This window comes from Vanellus vanellus (assembly GCF_965231255.1).
Source record: "Vanellus vanellus genome assembly, chromosome: 1".
Lineage (NCBI taxonomy): Eukaryota > Metazoa > Chordata > Aves > Charadriiformes > Charadriidae > Vanellus > Vanellus vanellus.
In genome coordinates, this window is record NC_138905.1 from 64,496,858 (window position 1) to 64,516,004 (window position 19,147).

Genomic DNA, 19,147 nt, shown 5'->3' on the forward strand with positions numbered 1-19,147 from the left:
AATACCTATCACCGATAGGATTGAGGTCTGTGAGCCTCCTTTGAAGGCAGAGCAGAGAGATGGATACAGAGGAAGTAACATTGAGGTGGCTCTTGCACAGGTGATTCAGTCACACTTGCTCTGCAGTATCATGGAGCTGCAGCTTGCCAGGAGCCCAGCAGAATCTCGGTTCTGTGGAATGACTCAAACCTAAGCTCCCTCCTGCTCCTGCATACAGCACTGCAACAAGCAGTAAGGGACTGCTGATTCACACCACAGCTACTGAGCCTTGCAAAAGAACCCAGTATGATCAATTCCTTTTATGCCATCTGTGTGACTGTGTGCTCTTCAGCCAGCAGCAATGCGGGAGACTGCCTGAATTACATCACAGTCATAATACAGCAGGTACCCCTCTGTGTAGGAGGTGAACATGGCCACTGAAGTTCTGGGCACTGCTCAAGCTGGATGCCTCTTTCTGTGAGATATGCACATCCCTTAACACAGCCTGAACAGTTTAATGTACTTGCACAGCACTATTTATTTCAGTTTCCATTGAGGGGTCTTATTGCAAACAGGCAGCCAATGACTTTGGGTAGCTACAGCCAATGTCCCAACTGAAATCCTGATATCCCAGGATGTATGCACCGTAGCCTTGGTGACGACTGCTGCCACTGGAGTAATACTGACATAGGGTGCTGTGTTTTGTTTGGAGATGCCACCAGGAGTGAAGAGATCTACCTATTGTGTCCGCACTGCATTCTATGGAGTGCCATGTGCTACTATCAGGCCACAGAAGTTCAATGCCGGTTGTTCAAAAGGGACAGAGACACCACTTTTTATAGCTTTTGGGTTCAGCAGCCAATCCTTAAAACACTGCAGGTCTTTAAAGTACAATTCCAAGATCCTGAACGCATTGTCATGGATTCATTCAGCCTCTTGTAGGGATCATGGCTGAGCTGCATGTCTGATGTTGCTTGCAAGAGAGACTGAATGACATACCGCTAGTAGAGGCTAAAAAGTATCAATGTACACAAAGAACCGTGTCAGATCTCTCCCTAAAGGGCTGATTTGGATATAGACCAACACAGAGACCTCTGGCTGAGCACTCCTTTGGTCAGAACAATAACATTGCAGCAATTTGTGACATTTGTTTGCTTGAACAACAGGCCTTCCCAACACAGCATCCTATGCAAAAACCTATCACACAGCACCCTATGCAGCTGCTCCTTCATCATAGGAGCAGCCAATGAACAGATGCAGCCAATACAGAATCTGCACACAACAGCTGCAACTACATAGGAACTCTTCTTCCTTTACTGGCAAAACTTGCTCCAAGACTAGCCTGACTTGCTTTAAAAAGACATCCTGACAACGTGCAACAGCTTCTAAGGACAGGTACTGGCTACTCAGTTTGGTTGCTTTCCTCCCAAACTTCAGAGTTACCACAGGGTTTCCAGCTTTCCACTCCAAAGGCAAGCACCTATGCTAAAAAGCTCCCCAAGCTGAATCCCTCTTTGGGTTTAGGATACTTCATGATTTCTGAAAAACACTATTGAATCAATCAGCCTTTTGGAGTTTAATGCCAGGGAGTTCATTGTTCCCTGAACTAACCAAACTGCTCAAAATATGCTGGCATTTGACAATTTAAGACAGTTTGATTACGTGTTTTTTTCTTTCCTTTTTTATAAGCTCTGCTACAGTAGGATTAATTTTACAAACACCTTTGGATTTCTGACAGTGTCACATCTGGATTTACTTATGATGGATCGCAGATCTGGTTTATGACATTTAACAGGCGCAGCAGCTTCCAAACTTTGCCCCGTGACTTTGCACAGTGTTGCTGCAAATCCCACCAGGATGATGCCAAGTTCCACCAGCTGTGGTGATCATCACTGCCTCCCACCGACCTGGCAGGATAGTGCAGGCAAAGAAGCCAGCATTAAGGTGCTCTGAAGAAACAGCACTGTTATCTGACATCCAAACTTCATCCTTGGGTTTCTTCTTGTCCCTGACCACAATACAGAAAGGGGAAATCTGGGAGGCTGGGAGTCACAGTCCCAGATTTGTTTATGTAGCACAGGGAAAAGACTTCTTTTTGATGATTAATTACCTTTTACTGGGGACGACCACATTTAAAGTGTCTACTCTAATTCTTTCAGATCTGCCTTTGATAACAATGACCTCTTTGTGTTGTTGACACAGCTGTGGTTTCTGGCAGGGATAGAGGCAATTGCTCGAGTTGGTCAGATCCACAACAGGCTTTTAAGGAGATCTGGAAAAAGAGTGCCTTGATTTTAAGCCCACGTAAGTTTTCCTGATTTAAAAAGCCCCCTGAATCTAACACATCTTCCCCTCAGCTCTAGGTACCTTGTGAAATCACTTTTATCTGGAAGATGCCTTCTAAACTGTTGGTCGTCAGTGCCTCGAACTGCATGCCAGGCAGCATCACTTGGAACAAAAGCAGCTCTCGCATTGCGGAGCCTAACCTGTGCCACAACCTCCGCTGCCCCAGAACTAAACTTTACAGCGCAGGAGCAAACAAAAGCTAGGGAAGACTTCACAGACCAACATAGTTTTAACAAAGTCATTTTCCTGGGTTGCGAGGCAATATATACACCAGTTGCCATAGTGATGGGGAGGGGGGGGAACACACAAAAACTAATAAACCAAATTCCTTCCTTTTCCGCTGCCAAGATTTGGATTGACAGGTCTTTAAAAAACACTCAATGTTCATTCTAAAGATGGAAAAGACAAAGTATTTCACTTGCTGTACACTTGTTAGATGCATTTTTTGGCTCAGCTTGAAAACATTTCACAGTTCACACAGTATTTGGCAAGAGACCTTTCAGTTTTCTTTTCTCACAGACTTATTTTATAGCAATTAAAAGATGTAAATAAATTGCATACATCATTTTCTCTGTCACTCACACCCAGACACACCTTTACATACATGTACAGATAGTTATTGATAGTACCCACATGAAGAACTGCAAAGACGAATAATAAGTGTAATTTATTATGCATCTTTCAGCATGTCACCTGCACTCTCCCTGTTAATCCATCTCAGCTGGATTATTTCTAGCATTCCTAAACTGAGCAGTTTCCAACAGCTGCTTTTATAGTTTTTTTTTTCTTCTCTTAAGCTATTGCCAAAAAGCAGGTTTTTTTCTTTCCTCCAAAATCGGCATTTTCACTCCTAAAGTAAATACTACTTAATATTCATTGAGTTCAATGCATTCCTGTCCCAGGAAAAGTATAATTTGAACAGAAGATCCTGTATCTACAATACCATCAGCTATCAAAACATGGAATTTTCACCAACAAGTAGAAGAGACTGTTGACCTTATGAAAGGCTCACCAATCCAGTGCACTCGAGTCACTGAACTGGATTAAAATACAATACTTTACTTAATTTTGAGGGTTATTTTCTTTGTTTTCTGTTTTTCAAGCCTTTACTGTCTTTGGGGTCATTTTCATTTTTTTTTCTCCACACAAATGAGCCAGAGAAAGTTCATATTTTGTTACCGGAAAAGAAAAAGACTCTTCTGACATTGCTCAGAGCAAGGTCTTCTCAGAAACATCAAATATTAAATCAAATATTAAAAGTCTTGTAGAAAGTTAGCAAATCTATGGCAAATATTTGAATCTGAGCCCTGTGGCCTAACAGACCCTGGATCTGGGTTTAGAAGAAAGCTGTTTATGATATATTTAGAGATTCCACAAACTATGATTCTGTAGCTCTCTCCCATTCTCTTTCACAGGCCATGGGCAGCTGGACTCATTCCTAAGGACCCTGGATATACTCACAGAAGATACGGGGGAGAAAAAACCCACCAAAATCCATCTATGTGCTTTGAATTAGAGATATGCTGTAACACACATCAGAATACATGGTTGTGGGCTGTCATATAAAGATGTGATAGGAATAGACCTGGTAAACAAAGGTTTGTTCTAAAGTGATGCCTTAAAAAAAAAATAAATTCCCTAACATTTAACTCTTACCCCCCAGCTCTTTATGTAGACCTTAAAATGTCATCTGTGTCCTTAACAGATTTTCTTAAAATGTAAAATTTGTCCTATGGAGGAGGAAAAAAACCTTTGAAAACAAAGTCTGTCATCATAAATTATCATATAAATCATACATGCTATGTAGGAATATAGCATTTGGATGGATTCTATTCTTTTCAAAGCAAGTCTGAATGCTCTGCATGAAATGTGTGACTTAAGTACCCATAATACTAAATACCTATCCATATAATGTATCAGTGATCAGAAAGAGGCAAATCTTCCCCTCCCTGACCCAAGGCAGCTGCCAAAATCTGCAAGCAGCCAGTGCTACCTGGATGCTACAGCTTCCCTCTCTCCAGCCTTCCTATTCCTGTGATGAGGCTGCCTGAGCTCTGCCCGAAAAGAGCCCCAGATCCCTGCAGGATGAATTTTTCCCTTAGCTTTCCTTGCAGAAGGGGCCTCCCCATGCTTTGCCCCAGCGGTCAGTCCCAGAGCCGCAGCCTGCTGGCTGGAAGTTGTGAAAACAGACAGCTTAGGGGCATTGTACACTCCTGAAACCTGAGCATGCTCCTAAGCGTCATTACTCATCCAGGCAGCTTTTCTTTCCCCAGCCTTGGCTAACTCTCCTCCCTGAATCCTCAAGTGCTTCAAGGGCTGGAGAGCTGCCAGCCACCAGCTGCACAAGACCTTAAAGAAACCTGGGCTCATTTTCATAATTTAGGAGAGCAAACAAAAAAATTTTAAGAAAAGCAAATTGAGCAGATTCAAAATAGAAGGGCGAAGTTTTCTGTCTCATTCCCCCTCACTGCGTCCTTTGCTTTCATCCCCCAAAAGAAAAAAGTCTGTAGAAACCAGTATTAAAATACAAGCTGAAGATTTAAGAAGACATGACATCAGGGAACAACCCAGAAGGGATGGTGATCTCTGCCCCAGGCTTGATCCTTGGAAACTCCAGCACTGTTCAGTGGGGAACACTCCAGCATCATGGAGCAAAAGGAGAGGTTTCATTTATTTAGCACCAGGTCTCTGCCCTAAAACCACCTGGAGGAAAGTGAATTTGGTTTTCCTTGGGGATGAAATGCAGCATGCTTTTTGCAAGCTGCAAAGTGAAATTATGGTGCACGGCCCGAGTTCCCCACTCCTGGGAAGTACAGCCCTACTCACATCAGGTAAGAAGTTGGAAAAGAACAGAGAAGAAAAAAAGAACAAGACAGAGAGATCAGTCACTGCAGTCATCTTAAGCCCTTCTCCCTTGGCAGCACTTTGTTTAAGGAAATGCAAGAGGATTACCTGAGCTTGTCTGCGATAAAGATCACCCTTCTTTCCAGAAGCAGGGAGGCAAACACTCTGCTCAGGTGCCGTACGCTGAGGGATGTGAACAAGGACTCGAAATCAACATGCTCAAGCCTGGAGTCAAGAGGCCGTCGCAGCTCGATGATCTGATGGGGAGAAAAAGACCACAGATCAGCTGGACGGCTATCAAGCATTACTGATTGTGCTGGTGAACACTGCACAGCGTTAAGCCCTCAGTCTTTCCTTGTGTTACTTCCCACAAATCCTTCTTTCAGAGGAAGCTGAAGACAACCCAGAGTCCACTCCAACGGGCACAGCATGAGACCAACCACAAGTTCTCCCCACTGGACTGAGGACACAAGGATGAAAACTAGTTTGTGTCCAGCTAGGAGTGGTTTCCAGGCTTTCTGGCATTCAAGCAGCAGAATGGCACGGAGACTTTCAAATTTGCACTCTAATTTTTACAGTTGCATTTTATTTATATTTTTTTACTGCAAGAATCTGGATGCCTAACCTACTGACTATAATTTTTTTATAACAGTTACAGAAAAGAGCAGCCTATGGGCATTTTTCTTTGTTCATACATACTTAAAAAATTCCTGTGACAGCACCTTAGCACTTCATACTCCTTATCTTAGACAGATGCTTATCTAAATTGTTCTTGAAAGCCTCCAACACCACACATTTCATAAATCCCACGAGAAAATTACTCTAGTTCTGAACTACCCTTACCAACACTAAGGCTGCAGCTGAAACATGTCAGTGGCAAATTACTTCAACTACTTGTTGTCTTACTCTCAGTATACACTCAGAACAACTGGTCACCTTCCTCTCTGTAGGAAAGTTCTTGTATATTGGAAATTTATTATCACGTGTCCTCCTTTGTTTTCTATATTATTTCTATATTATTTTCTAAAACACTTAGTAAGTAGAACTACTGTTTTGTGGCTTTCTCCTAGTATTTCCATTTTTTGGAAAATGATAGTCTAAATAAATTTCTACCAATGCTGGAAAGCAGAAAATTTGCTTTTATTTATTATTCATCCCTTCACTTTCTTTCACAGTGAAGGAGTTTGTCTAAATAATACCATACTGTTAATTCTGCTCACTTTACGGCCCTCTATACCACCAGATCCTTTTCTGAAGTACTGTTGCTCACTCATTTACTTCCATGTTGTATTAGACTACTCATTTCTTCTTCCCAGCATTTTGCTCATCAATATTGAATTTCAGACCAAACCTTCAATTTAGCAAGGTCATTTTGAATTTTAATCCCTTACTCTCCAAAGTGCCTGCAACCCATCCCAACGCTGTCACCTACCCATTGTGTAAACGTGGGGTGTATGCCATCAACCAGATAATTAATGAACATTAAGGATCCTAGAAACAAAACAACCAAAACATTCTCACAGCCTGACAGCACACCATTGGGACTTTACTCCTAGAGCACAGATTTTTAACCAGCTACGCATGTGCTCTGCAGTAATTTCATTTAGTTTGGACTGTTTCCAGTGTGGTTGAGGAGAATGCCATCATGCTATGCTGAAAGCCCTCAGACGCAACCTCTATCAATTTGCTTGTTTTCATCTCTCTCATGTTCAAGGCATACTATGCCCAACAAGAAGTACAGCCAAGACTACGTTCTATATGGCTCCCTTCACCCTTCCACAGTCCTTCAACACTATGCCCAAAAGCTCTGCACTCTTAGAACCCTCCCATTGTCCTCACACCACACTGTGGGAGATACAACACGTACCCTCACCTCCATGCTGTGAAAATGCCATTCTAAAAGGCTGCAACATTGCCCTTGTGTGGTTTCAGGTATTTTTTGACCAGAACCCCAAGCTCTGTCCCACACAAACAGTGGTTCTGTATAACAGATGCCGAAGCACATGCTATGAACCCTGTCTTCAAGAAGTTAAGTGTGGGGGACCTCAAGCAGATCCAAGGTCATGTGCTGGGCAGCATGGGGCCCACCAGTCTGCGTCACTTGGCCTCAAGGCAAATGCCCTGTTTCCTTTTGCCATATTGGCATGGCTGTGTCCTTACATTCATTTTTACCGTATGATTTCCCTTTTGGTTCTAAGGTCACTGAGTCACTGAAGTCACCGCGCCATACCCTCCGGTCCCCTAGTTTACTCCCTAGCTTACCCACACACAGTTGACAGACAATCTGTCCTTGAAGATCCCCAGGCTAGGTCATAGTCCCAACTTCCAGTCACCAGTCCTGCACCATTTGCTGGCCCAAGTCTCCCTTTTGTCTAGGATGGTGTCTTTACCTCTGTTCCTGAGCCTGGCAAGAAGTTCTTGACTGTAATCGTCCGGCCCAAAGCTGGGAAAGGTGCCTCCATGACACTCCTCATGAGAGGCTGCACCAAGGCAGGGGAAATGCCCCGTCTCTTCTCAACCTCATCCAAAATCTGAAATAAAAGCATGAAAACAAAAAAACATGTAAAGGGGAGGTAACACCACGAATAAAGTACACAAGCATCTACATTCTCTCCTTAATCCAGCATTGACACAGAGCTTTGAATCACAAGGAAGAAGGTAAAAGGTGTAATTGAAGACCCTTCATTTTCTTCAGCAAGAGAAACCCAGCTCCACTGAGGTCAACGGTAAGCTTACAATTTGCAAACTTCCCACAACCCTCAGAGTCAGGATCCCACCTTTAATATCTCAGTGCTTGTGTTCTGGTAGTTCTGCTGAATGAACAAGGCAACAGCTGACAATCCATTTTCTTTTTAACTGTGTTTTTGCTAGGTTCTGGAATTAGCATGCAGTTGCCTTGCCAACTCATTTCAGGCCCTTTCTTCAGCCTTCAGCTTCCCTGATCCCTATTCTTCAGGTGTTGACTTCCTTTTCAGGCCCCTCTTGACCTACAGCACAAACTACCTCTCTTTCTATCCTCACCTTAGAGAAGAGATTGAAGCATCCAAGGCGACTCACAATGCAGTAAACTTCTGGGAGACGCTTCCCTTTCCCACTGGGCTTTCAAGACAAACACAGATACATAAACACAAAAAAAAAAACAACAAGAAAATGTCAGAGTTATAACTACTGCAGAGACAGAGCGACCAGTCTCTTAGTTCTGCAGCTGGCTGGCTGGCTCAGAAACCAACAGACATTTGACAGCACACTACTGATGAAAATACCTTAAGTCTGGCTCAAACCCTAGTACACTAGAAACAGTGGGGAGAAATGGCCACATCCACAGCATGATCCCAACCTTCCTAAGTCAAATGACTAAGGCAGGGCAGACTGCTCTAGAGACGACTCAGCCTCCAGGACCAGCACAGGTTTAGAAAACTGTTTAGTAGCTGTCTAAACTTAAGGGACACAAACCCTATCTTCAACTTAGTGGTGAAACAACAGTCCATGGTCATAATGTTAAACGCTGATGTAAACAAAAGCTGAAAGAGGTATGCTTAGAGTGGAGGATGATACTCAGAGAAGGACTTTGGCACTGAGCAGAGCAGAAGAGAGCAAAGCTGCTCTGCTGCCACTCTTTCTTTCCACACTGAAAGAGAAGAGCAGCAGCTTTCTATTTTCCAGAACGGGTGCCAGTAACACCAACCCCACAGAAGGCTGCATCTCTAGGAAAAGAGAAAAACAGGGATAATTACCAACAGTCTCCTACAGTATCCAAATCGCCTGCTTCCATCTTCCCCCGTCAGGACAAATGAAAACGTCTCACTGCAGAAAGAGAAACCAGAATGACAAGATACCCATCACACACACTAAAAGTCTCTGACATACAAACCCAATAATCTCACGATATTTTTGCACTTCCAATACACTCCTCTGAGGGCTCTGCCCAATTTTCTACTGTAACAGCTCTCATATTTAATTAGCCTGATACATAAACCTGTTTCTCATGAATCAGGATACAAAGTGCAGTACTTACCTAGCAAACTGATGGATGGGGGCCCAGTCCTTTGCATCAGGGAAGCAAAACTGGGGAATAGCTTTCAACTGATCTTCTGCCTCGCGCATGAATTTGAATGAGCGCTCGAGCTAGCAGAACAGAGAGAAGGAATGTTTCCAATTAGTCATGTGGGGATGGAATGACTTCAAATATTTTTCCTGTGACAAATGAAGAGGTGATGACAGAGGTTAAGCTTCTGCCTGGAAGATATTAAAATTTCTGTGATTCTGGCTCACCTAATCTTTAGATATCTTAAAGTAACTCTGTGCCCCCAATTCCACCAAGCCCAGCATCTGCAGCACCCGCCCCTGCTACATTGTGCCTCCAATCTGGGACACAACTTCCAGCAAGGGGTGAGAGAACTGAAGTCTGAGGGGAGTTCTGGTTACATCCCATCTGCAAACACACTGTCACACTGGCTCTGTGTTCCTCCCATTCCTCTTTCCCTGTTTTGAGCTAGGCTACTGGTGAAAGCTTTGCCTTCCCTTTAAGAACACGTGTCTTCTCCCGGGTGTCGGTTTTCTTTAAAGAGAAAAGGGGGAGAAAGGGAATAGCTACCTAAAAGTCATAACCAAGGGCAGCAAAAAACCCAAATCAGCTGCTCTTTAAACAGCAAGGAATACCATTATTGCAGCTCCTCTATCTTCAGTCTCATTGAACACTGGCATAGCAGAAGGGTTACTGATATAATGCGCAGTCAACAGAGAAGCTGTGCAAGTGCACCACACAATCTGAGACACATCAGCCAGACCTTCCCAGCAGGCACCGCACCTTCAGCGGGAACTGCTGGGTAACCTCAGGGACGTAGGCAGCCCCAGCCTGCTTCTTGTGCAGTGACACCACGACGAAGTACTCAAACAGCTGCCTCTCTTGATACTCAATCAAGTCCCGTTCCAAGGTTTGGTACCGTGGGGTTTGCTTCAGGCGAGATTTCACATGTACCAGGCGCTGGCTGTGAGCTATGAAGAAAAAAATTAGAGATTGTAACTTTGTTTAGCTTTTTGCACAGAGCACTGACAGTGCTTTGGAGAGACTTACAGATAAACTTGAAACCACCTCTTGCATTTACTTTGTCAGTGGCTGAGTAAGAGGTGGGAACCATTTGGAAGATGCACTTCAAATATTGACAGAGACAGGACATAATCTTGTGAGTGCCATCACCGTGAAGAGCTTTGGCAGGAGGATTTCATGGACAGGTTTTACAGCTGAAGACAACCCAAACTGAGATCCATATGGGACATGGTGTAACAGATAATGTCTGGGCATTCATCCTAGCATTCATTTATGCATCTTTCAAAGCCAGCGCAGTTAGGTGATTGATCATCTTTGTTCAGAGAAGGCTGTGGGTAGCAATCCCCACGGTTTTACAGGACCCGCACTTGGGTCAGGCTACAGCTCCGATGGATGAGGAACACTGGGGACTCCCAGCTTCAGTAACACAGGCTGGGCTGTAGGCCAACAACAAAAAAAAAGGTGAAAAGAGGTGCAAATGAAAAAGGCTGGCTCATACCAGTCCTTCCTGTGCCTAAAACTAATCTCTCAGGACCATGTTTCTACAAGTTCACCCAAGACAATGGGAAAATAAGAAAAACTGCCAAGCAAGCTGTAAATGCAACACACCAGCTGTGGGGCAATAAACATTCCAGCATGGAAAGTAATGAAAAGCTGCCTGCTGAGAAGAGACCAGATGAGATTCACTAAGACCACCCCCCTGTTTTGTTTTACAGTTGCATCCCAAATTAAATCTCCATGATGTCTCCCTTACCCCTACTACAAAAGAAAGAAAGAATTAACTACAAGCAGAGACTACAGCAAATTCTCACAACTATGCTTTTTGCAAATGTGGGTGGCGACGCAACGTTTTGACAGAAACAACAATCATGGGGATACTGCAGGAACTCCAAATACATAAGATGTCTGCTTGGTAGATAGGGCTTCCTGAGAGACAGTATATATTTTCAGACACAGTCTTGACCTTTTGTTTGGTAAAGTTGTCCCACTTGTGGACTACTCCAGACAATATAATTTAAAGCAATCTTGAGGTACCTCTTAAATCAGAGAGTGTAACAATCCCTGGACAGTTAAAACCCTGGAAAGATGGTTTAGACTCCTTTCTCTCATCACCTACTATTTTGTTTTCTCTAAGGCTGCAATTCTTCAGAAGTTTTCAGAAGTGGTTTCTGTTTTACCAGGGACCTCAAGGGGAGCAGTGTCACAGCAATGCCGAGCACTTCTGAAAAGCTCGCTCAAGCTCTGCATTGTTTATATTCTGTGCAACCTACTAAAGATACCAGGATTGTACTGCTGTCATCATGGCAGGGTTTGTCTTTGAACATTTTTCCTTCCCACGGGTCAGCACTTATGGCTCTGACATGCAGTCTGATGATTACTGTCTGATGATTTACTGTGTCTCAGATGACTTACAGTGACTTGATAAGCAGAGGTAACTGGCTGGTGTGTTTGGTCTGTTAAGTAAAACATACAAAATTGAAAGTCCAGATATAAGAGACTTGCTAAATCATCTCACTTTCCTATTTAAAAATAGGAAAATCAACAGTTCAACAAGGCATAAAGCAAAATACAGGTGTAGCGAGAGCAAACAGCAAGGGCCAGAACTCCTCTTCACAGTTACGTAGACTTGCATGTCACTCAGATCCAGGTATGAAGCTGGATATTGTTCAGAGTCCAGTGCTGTTCAATTTGATGTGACTTCACACAACCTCTATCATCCCCTCTATAAGCCATTCCTGGCTGCAGTTATACAGATGTTACAGAGAAGCCCAGGGTGATGCATATGATTCACTATGGCAACCAGTAACAAACAAGAGTTTCGGTCTTCCTGGCCACATCTACACTATCTTTCTCAGCTACATCTGAACATGGACTGTATTTCACAACATCATGTTTCAAGACAGTTGTGAATGTAATTTCTGCGCAATCTGGGTGCAAACCCTCTCTCCCTGTCTCCAGGCTAGCCTGACAACCTGTCAAAAGGTAGGCAGTGGCAGCAATTTTCAGCTTGATGTTGCTAACACAGCAACACAGATAAAAGATTTCCCAATGCAGAGGAGAGCAAGAGCATACAGTAGTTTTTGCGCGGGAAGCTGTGCTCAGAAGAGGGAACTTAGTCTGAGGTTTCTGTTCTAAAATCCTGAAAGAGGGTAAGGACAAACACTCCTAAGCACACACTGTGGTTGACACAGAGTGGGAACTGCTGCTTATGCTTGCCTTTTCAGCTTGGGAACTGACTTGCTACCCAGATCAGGTGTGCATGTACGTCAGGAAACTTTGGAATCTGAGGGAGTTTCCATCTTGCATTCTAACTCTGCCAAGACTTCAAATTTTCCATATAAATTCCCAAATGACTGTAATGACACTAGCATGTCACACAGCTAATGACCAGTACAAGGAGGTTTCAGAAGAGTATTATGGAGACCAATATACCATATAGCTCTACCTGAGTGAAGCAAGCAATGCAGCATTTTATCCCAAGCCAGGCAATGCAGAAGAGTTTAACTAGAGATAAATCATATAGTGCAATTTTGTTTTCTTAGCTAGGCAGTCTGGCTGGTGGTTTTTCTCCCTTAGTAAACGTGTAGTGGGGCTTCTGAACACCTTGTCCCATGCAATACTGCTTCTGTCAGCCTGGTCACACATTTGTGACTGTGCACTTAGAGAAACCTCACTGTATTTCCACAGTGTATTTCAAAGCCGTCTCCTAGGTCAGAACTTTGATGGGAATTGGAACGGATGTTTGTTTTGGACTCCTTTAGTCCTCTGCCCATGGAGTTTCTTCTGCAGTATTGAAAACTCTGTTTTCTCACTGCGTTCTGAGTGGAAACAAGCTCCTTCTCCAAAAGGAGAACACAGAGGAGAGGTCTCGACCCAGGATCCCAGAGCAGAGTTTATCAGGAGCCATTTGCTCTCTTCACACATTTGCCTTACCTTTCAGCTTCTCTTCAGTATCACTGTCTGATTCACTGTTTTCATCTGTAACTAGGAAAAAAAAAAAGGGAAAGATGAATTAAGTAAAGCCTATTTATAACTGTGGATTTCTTATGACTGGCATGAGAAAACCACATCTGGCAACTTCAGGGGGAAGACAGTATAGATCCCAAGGGCCTTGTTCCTTTCAAAGGTGCACATACCCGCAGACATTTAGCTTACCAACCTTGGTATCTTCCCATTCATTTAGGGGATAATAAAAAAACACCTCACAAAATCAGTTTTGCACAGCCAGAAGAGTTGCATAAAGAATAAAATGCCAGAGCAGTATTTTATCCAAGTCTGTATAAGCAGAACACCGAGGCAAAATACTGATTAATATGCAGTAGTTTGCAGGACAAGGGATAAAAACAAGTAAAGAAACAAAAAAAAACAATTGCCAGACTGAATTAGACTCAAGGTCTATGTGGTCCAATAGCCTGTTTGTGTCAGTGATGCCTTAGATGCTTAGATGCTTCAGAGAAGCGTATAAAAAAATGATATAGCGACAAGTCTATGATGATTCCTCTAAAGGTTCATGTAAACACACTCATCCACCCTGTGCATGTATATACTATATAAAATAGGATAAACAATAACAAGTAATTGTGAGAAACAAATAGAGCTGGTGATCAACTTTTGCTGGAAATTAGGGTGTTTCAGAAAAAAATACTCTGTTGGAAAGCTGTAATTTTAAGTTTTACAGAGATAAGATGTTTAAAAGTAATTGCTCTGAAGTACCTGAACACTTCTGGCAAGTTGTTAACTGACAGGGGGAAGCTGAAAGTCTCGATCTTGCTAAGATGGAGATGGTCCTACAGTCAAGTCTAGAAACCCTGATTCCCAACTGAGGCTATTTGTTTATTGGGATGCTGAAGGAACCAGGACTGTTTCAATATCTACCATCTTCCATTGGACAGTTCACTAAAGTGACACATTCCTGCAAAATATTTTGATCTCAACAAATCATTCTCTTTGGACAAGACATTCCTCTCCAAAGCTTCCAGCCTGTTCCAGAAATAAACATCAAAAAGGGGGAACATTTTTGGTGCAACCTATAAGGTTATCATGTAAAGCCATGGAATGAAAACAAGCAAGAAAAAAAAAGTTCCATTCTAATGGAAGTCTTTTGGGCAGAAGAACAGCCTTTATCTTCCGAAAACAAAGTGTGGAAGCCCCAACTCAATCTCACCCTGTACTGGAAGAACCACTAGAAAATGTAATATAAATCACTAAGCCAGCCTAAACTCTAAGACAAGCAAGTCCTCAAAAAGCCTTAGATGTATGATGATTCAGAGTTCCTTTACCTTTCCCTGAATTGCTCTCTGTAGACTGCGATAGTCTCTTGACACGTTTCTTTCCCCTTCGTGCCTCATAAATGGCATTGATTTTCAACACAAGCTGCTCAGCAAACACACAAACAAAAAAGGTTATTTTTCTCCCCAAGAAAGAAAGAAAGTTAGAATTTCATGCAAAGTGCTCTGTTTCCCAACCCTGGCCATATTGAAACTCTTCACTTGATGGCCCACAATTGACAATTACCAGCATCTATTTTGCACAGCAACCCACACCTGGGCTGCTAACAGCCACGCTCACTCTGGTACAGAAGCAGTACGGTCATGCTGGCATGGCAGGAACCCAAAGTAACAAGCCCTGATGAAAGGCCAGGTCGTAATGCACTTCCAAATTGTGTGGCCGTACAAGCTTGATGTTGTCCACCTGGGTCTCTCCATACCATGGTCCACGCCCCAGGGAGCACCAGAGGTTTTCCCTTGGAAACCTGCCCTGGTCTGCAGGTTTGAAAGCAGAAAACTGGCTGAAGGACGACAGCAAACTTTAATGACTTTATGCTTTTAACGTCTGTTGTGGGATGTACTGGAAAAGCCTTCATACCAAGCATGGGGGAAACACATCATACAAGGAATGATGGGATTGAGATGGGTGGGAGCCAATAATGCTGAAATACTTTATCCTAGCGGTTTGCTTTGCAAGTTCTTTAATCCCTGGCCTCCCAACTGACCAAAAGAAAGGACATTTCAGTGTTGGGCATATCTGGGCTTAACAGCTCCTTCAGTGCCTCTGGTCTCCCTAAGCAGAGTTGCAGAAGGACCATGCCAGGCTTCCCCAAGCCTCCTTGAGTAGAGCTGCCTCCTTGTCAAGGTCCCAGGCAGGAGCAGCAGGACATGGACTCAGCATGCAGATTTATTCCAGAAAGTCTGGGATCACTGCACAGATATCCTGAGAGCTCAAGGTAAGACAGGACCACAACACACTTGGTCAGCGAACTCTGAGTCCAAGTATTTAAGTGTGAGGCAGCATGCTGTGATGTGGAAGTGCAGCCTTCACCAGCAGCTCAGCTCAAGTCTCATGTTGCTCTTGCCACTGACACAGTAAATCTCAGTTCTGAGCTTGCTCTGCAAGACTGCTCATGGCACTGCCTGGTAAATGTGTACTTGTAATCTTCCCTTCAGTTGACATAAAAGTATGTGAGAACACACCGAGAGAGCTCAAGCACACGCACAAATGTGTAGGCATACTGGGAAAGAAAACCCTTGACATTTGTAGTCTTTGGCTCATTCCTGAAAAGCTGAGGTATACAGAGAGGGTATTCAAAAATCAGATATGCAAACATGAACACAGATCTGACAACCGTGAAACAAAGAAGATATACAAACACATCCCTTTTCCCCAAATGAAAACTGTGGATTTGGAAAAAAAAAAAAAAAAAGTCACCACAGACAGTCCCTGGTAGCCTCTGCTTGTTCTGCAAAGACTGGGATAAGCAACTGTGTTTTTGAAACATTCAATAGATAGACTGCTGCCAAACCTCATTTGGCCTGAATACACTTCCTGCTAGATCTGAAAGAAAATAAAATTGAAACGGAGTCCTACTGTATCCAAATATGAAGTAGGAAACGTTGCTCCAGAAAATGCTCATGACTACAGACAACTCCTTTTGTCACTCAAGTGTCAGTATTTTCATTGTTCACCTACAATCACACCCTACCTTGAATTAGAAACAGCCAATGCGTGAAGCAGATGTAGCGAGAACAACAGATTGCCAGGAGGGAACACCAAGACAACACACAGCCAATTTCTGACTGCCCTATTCATCTAGCATAGAAGGAAATATGATGGGGTATGTATTTTGCAAAAATATTGCTTGCCTTTTTCCCCTCTGACAAACCAAATTTAATCCAAAAATTTAAATCCTTTTTATTTTTTTTCTTCTTATTTTATCTCTCCTGACAACTGTGATATCTCAGATGGAAAAATAACTTCTTCAAAACTCACAGAGATGTTTGTGAGCTTTCTCCTTCAGGCAGAAAGGGGGTTAAACATAAGTCAAGTCAACTGCCAGGATAACAGCTATATTGCAGGGATGCCACATCAGAAAGTAAAGAAAGCATTGTCTCACACTCACATTCCTGCCTAGAAGAAGCCAAGCAAAAGAGAGAACGCCCCAGATTTACCTTGGGAATCTTTCTTCTTCTCTTGCCATTCTGAGGGTCTCCCAAGGAGAAGAAGGTGTCATCTGGACTGCTGGGGGTCGAGGGAGGGCTGATTTTGGATGGTGACCCAGTCCCATCACGGCTCAGTTTCCGTATATCTGGCAGTTTGAAACTCCGCCGCTCTGAGTTTTGTCGGAAAAAAATGGGCTTGGAAAGCAACTGGAAATGGAGAAGGAGGAATGAATGAACACAGCACCTCACACACCTTTGCTTCGTTGCTAACACTGTCATGGCAGTAAATCCAGTGGAGCAGTCACAGCATTCAGCTGGCAGCTCAACTTCTGAGAACGGTCACAGGTTTCTGCACACACAAGGAACTCACACAGCTGCCGGGCTAGACCAGGACTATCTTGACCAGCAATTTAACCATCCCATATTCATTCCAGACCACAATACAATCTCAGGGTTTAGCCAAGAAGTCTTGCTCCAGTGTGAAAAAAAATCTCCCAGGACTTGTGTAACCCATTGGCTGGGACTGTAAACAGGACAAGACTAACCAACCAGCCAACCACAAGCATTTGGGATAAGGAGTAGCTAGCCAGGAGGAACAGAGAAGCAGTGAGACCAGACAAAAAGCACTGTCAGTATGGTTGTCTTTGACAGTACCCAGAATTAAATATTATAGAGGAGGATTCAAGAAATGCCATAATAGACAGTTATGGAAACTGGTCTCCTCCTAAGGGTCATTAGCAAGTTCAGTGAGAGCACAACAGTAGGTATTTAAGTATCAGCGTAAAGTTCTTAAAGTCCCTGACCAAAAACAGCATCAGAGAACCAGAGGTTTCAGCTCCAGATAAAGAAGGGCAAACGACTTCTTATAAGATGCTCAATAATAATCCATTTTGCCTTCTCCTACAGAATTTCCCAGCAGTTAATTAAGTTGCACCTTTTGTGGGCGCTATATCTGCACTCCCAGAAGATGTATCTATGTGGCACTAAGCGATGTGGGGAAGAAGTATCCAAGGTAATTCTGAACAAGTCACTGAAGCACCATAGCTGAGGCAGCATAATGGTCTGCCTGCATCAACAGACACACTCAGTAGAGTTATTAGCCAGACCAATTCATTCATACAGGTTAGCTCAGGTGTCTCTGGATGGTTTGGCAGGAGATGCTCAACTCACAAAAATACTTACCACCCAGAGAGAAGTCACACATTAAAAATTAGTCTGGGAAGAGTCTTTGTACTGAAGAATCTCATCCTGCACTAGTGAAAGTCTGTCCAGACCCATTCCCCATCAGTCCATAGCCTGGGCAGGCTCTCCAGCATGATTCACATTGCAGTTGCAAACTGCAGTTGTAAAAAATGCCTCAAGAGAGCTGCAGCACTTCTTTTCTGACTGGTGCAGATCACAGCTTTTAGATGTCAAAGCACTGTAGTTTAACACAATTACTCCCATTCAGCTCTTTACTGAGTGTCTCCTTCAAGGAACCATATGTATGGTGAAAGGCATTCCTGTGTAACACTGCAGCCCCCTTTTGATAGCACAGGTCAGAAATCAGGGTGCACAGGTGATTGCAAAGCCCTCTGAGGGAAATTAACTTCAACCCAACACTCATGCATAGACCCACGCTGCTGTAGACCCAACTAGTGACAAGGAGAACAGATTGAGAACTGCACAACAATTTTCACTTTGAAGTGTTGAATTATCCAGAGAAACCTCAGTTGCTGATTAAGCTGGTTGGAAAAGAGCAACACGTCAAGAACGCTGCACATCAAACTTCCAATAATATTGGGTAACAGCTCTAAAAATAGCTGCAACTTGGAGAGTATGGGAAAACTCTTTGGTTAGGGAAATCGTGTTTAGATCTCTGCTATTCACTCTGAACGCAGTTGTTGCTAGATGACTTTGCTGTCACATTGCCACTGCTGTTCCTGGCTTGGACTATCTAAACAGACAACAGGAACCAACTGAAATGGCTTGGGAAGCTCACAGTAGGGCTGACCTCAGTAAGCTCCAAACAAGAGGTGCAGACCAATGTTTTACCTCTTCTTTTGGTTCCACTGCCAGGGAGGAAAATGGCACCGGGCTGTGAGCTATGCTGCTGGTGGGGACACCCTTTTAGCATCAGCTACCTAACCAGGGGACTGGCATTGCATTAATTACCAGCACCCAGGCTCATCAAAGAGAGAGCAAAAGAGGCATCCTAAGTGAGGGGGCTGCAGAGGCATCTTGGCATCAGCACGGGCAGACTGTGTATTGGGAAGACTGTGTACTACCCACTGATGCCAAGACCGCTGCAGGGCTTGATTACTCAAGCACTCAAATGCTCTGTTTGAGGAGAGGAAGACCTTTCTTATACTGTATTAGTAAAAGCTCTTCCCCTCTACCAGGGGAAGGTAGCCCTGGCGTGAAAAACAATGAAAGCCAACAAAGCATTTGTATAAGGGAATGCTGATTTTTACCTTGCTAAAGGGCAATAAATCCCCTCTTATCACTCCACACT

General features: G+C 43.5%; 1 protein-coding gene across 1 annotated transcript in view; it reads right to left on the minus strand.

Moving 5' to 3' along the window:
- The window catches only part of DENND2A (DENN domain containing 2A), a 62,651-nt gene that overhangs the window by 9,228 nt on the left and 34,276 nt on the right, over positions 1 to 19,147 (minus strand). Inside the window, exons 6-14 of the mRNA XM_082488490.1 lie at positions 16,663 to 16,860; positions 14,497 to 14,590; positions 13,151 to 13,201; positions 9,977 to 10,164; positions 9,185 to 9,294; positions 8,904 to 8,973; positions 8,191 to 8,268; positions 7,560 to 7,700; positions 5,278 to 5,426 (exon numbers count right to left, since the gene is read on the minus strand). Of these exons, the coding sequence (XP_082344616.1) occupies positions 5,278 to 5,426; positions 7,560 to 7,700; positions 8,191 to 8,268; positions 8,904 to 8,973; positions 9,185 to 9,294; positions 9,977 to 10,164; positions 13,151 to 13,201; positions 14,497 to 14,590; positions 16,663 to 16,860 (1,079 nt within the window). The remainder of the gene's footprint in view (positions 1 to 5,277; positions 5,427 to 7,559; positions 7,701 to 8,190; positions 8,269 to 8,903; positions 8,974 to 9,184; positions 9,295 to 9,976; positions 10,165 to 13,150; positions 13,202 to 14,496; positions 14,591 to 16,662; positions 16,861 to 19,147) is intronic.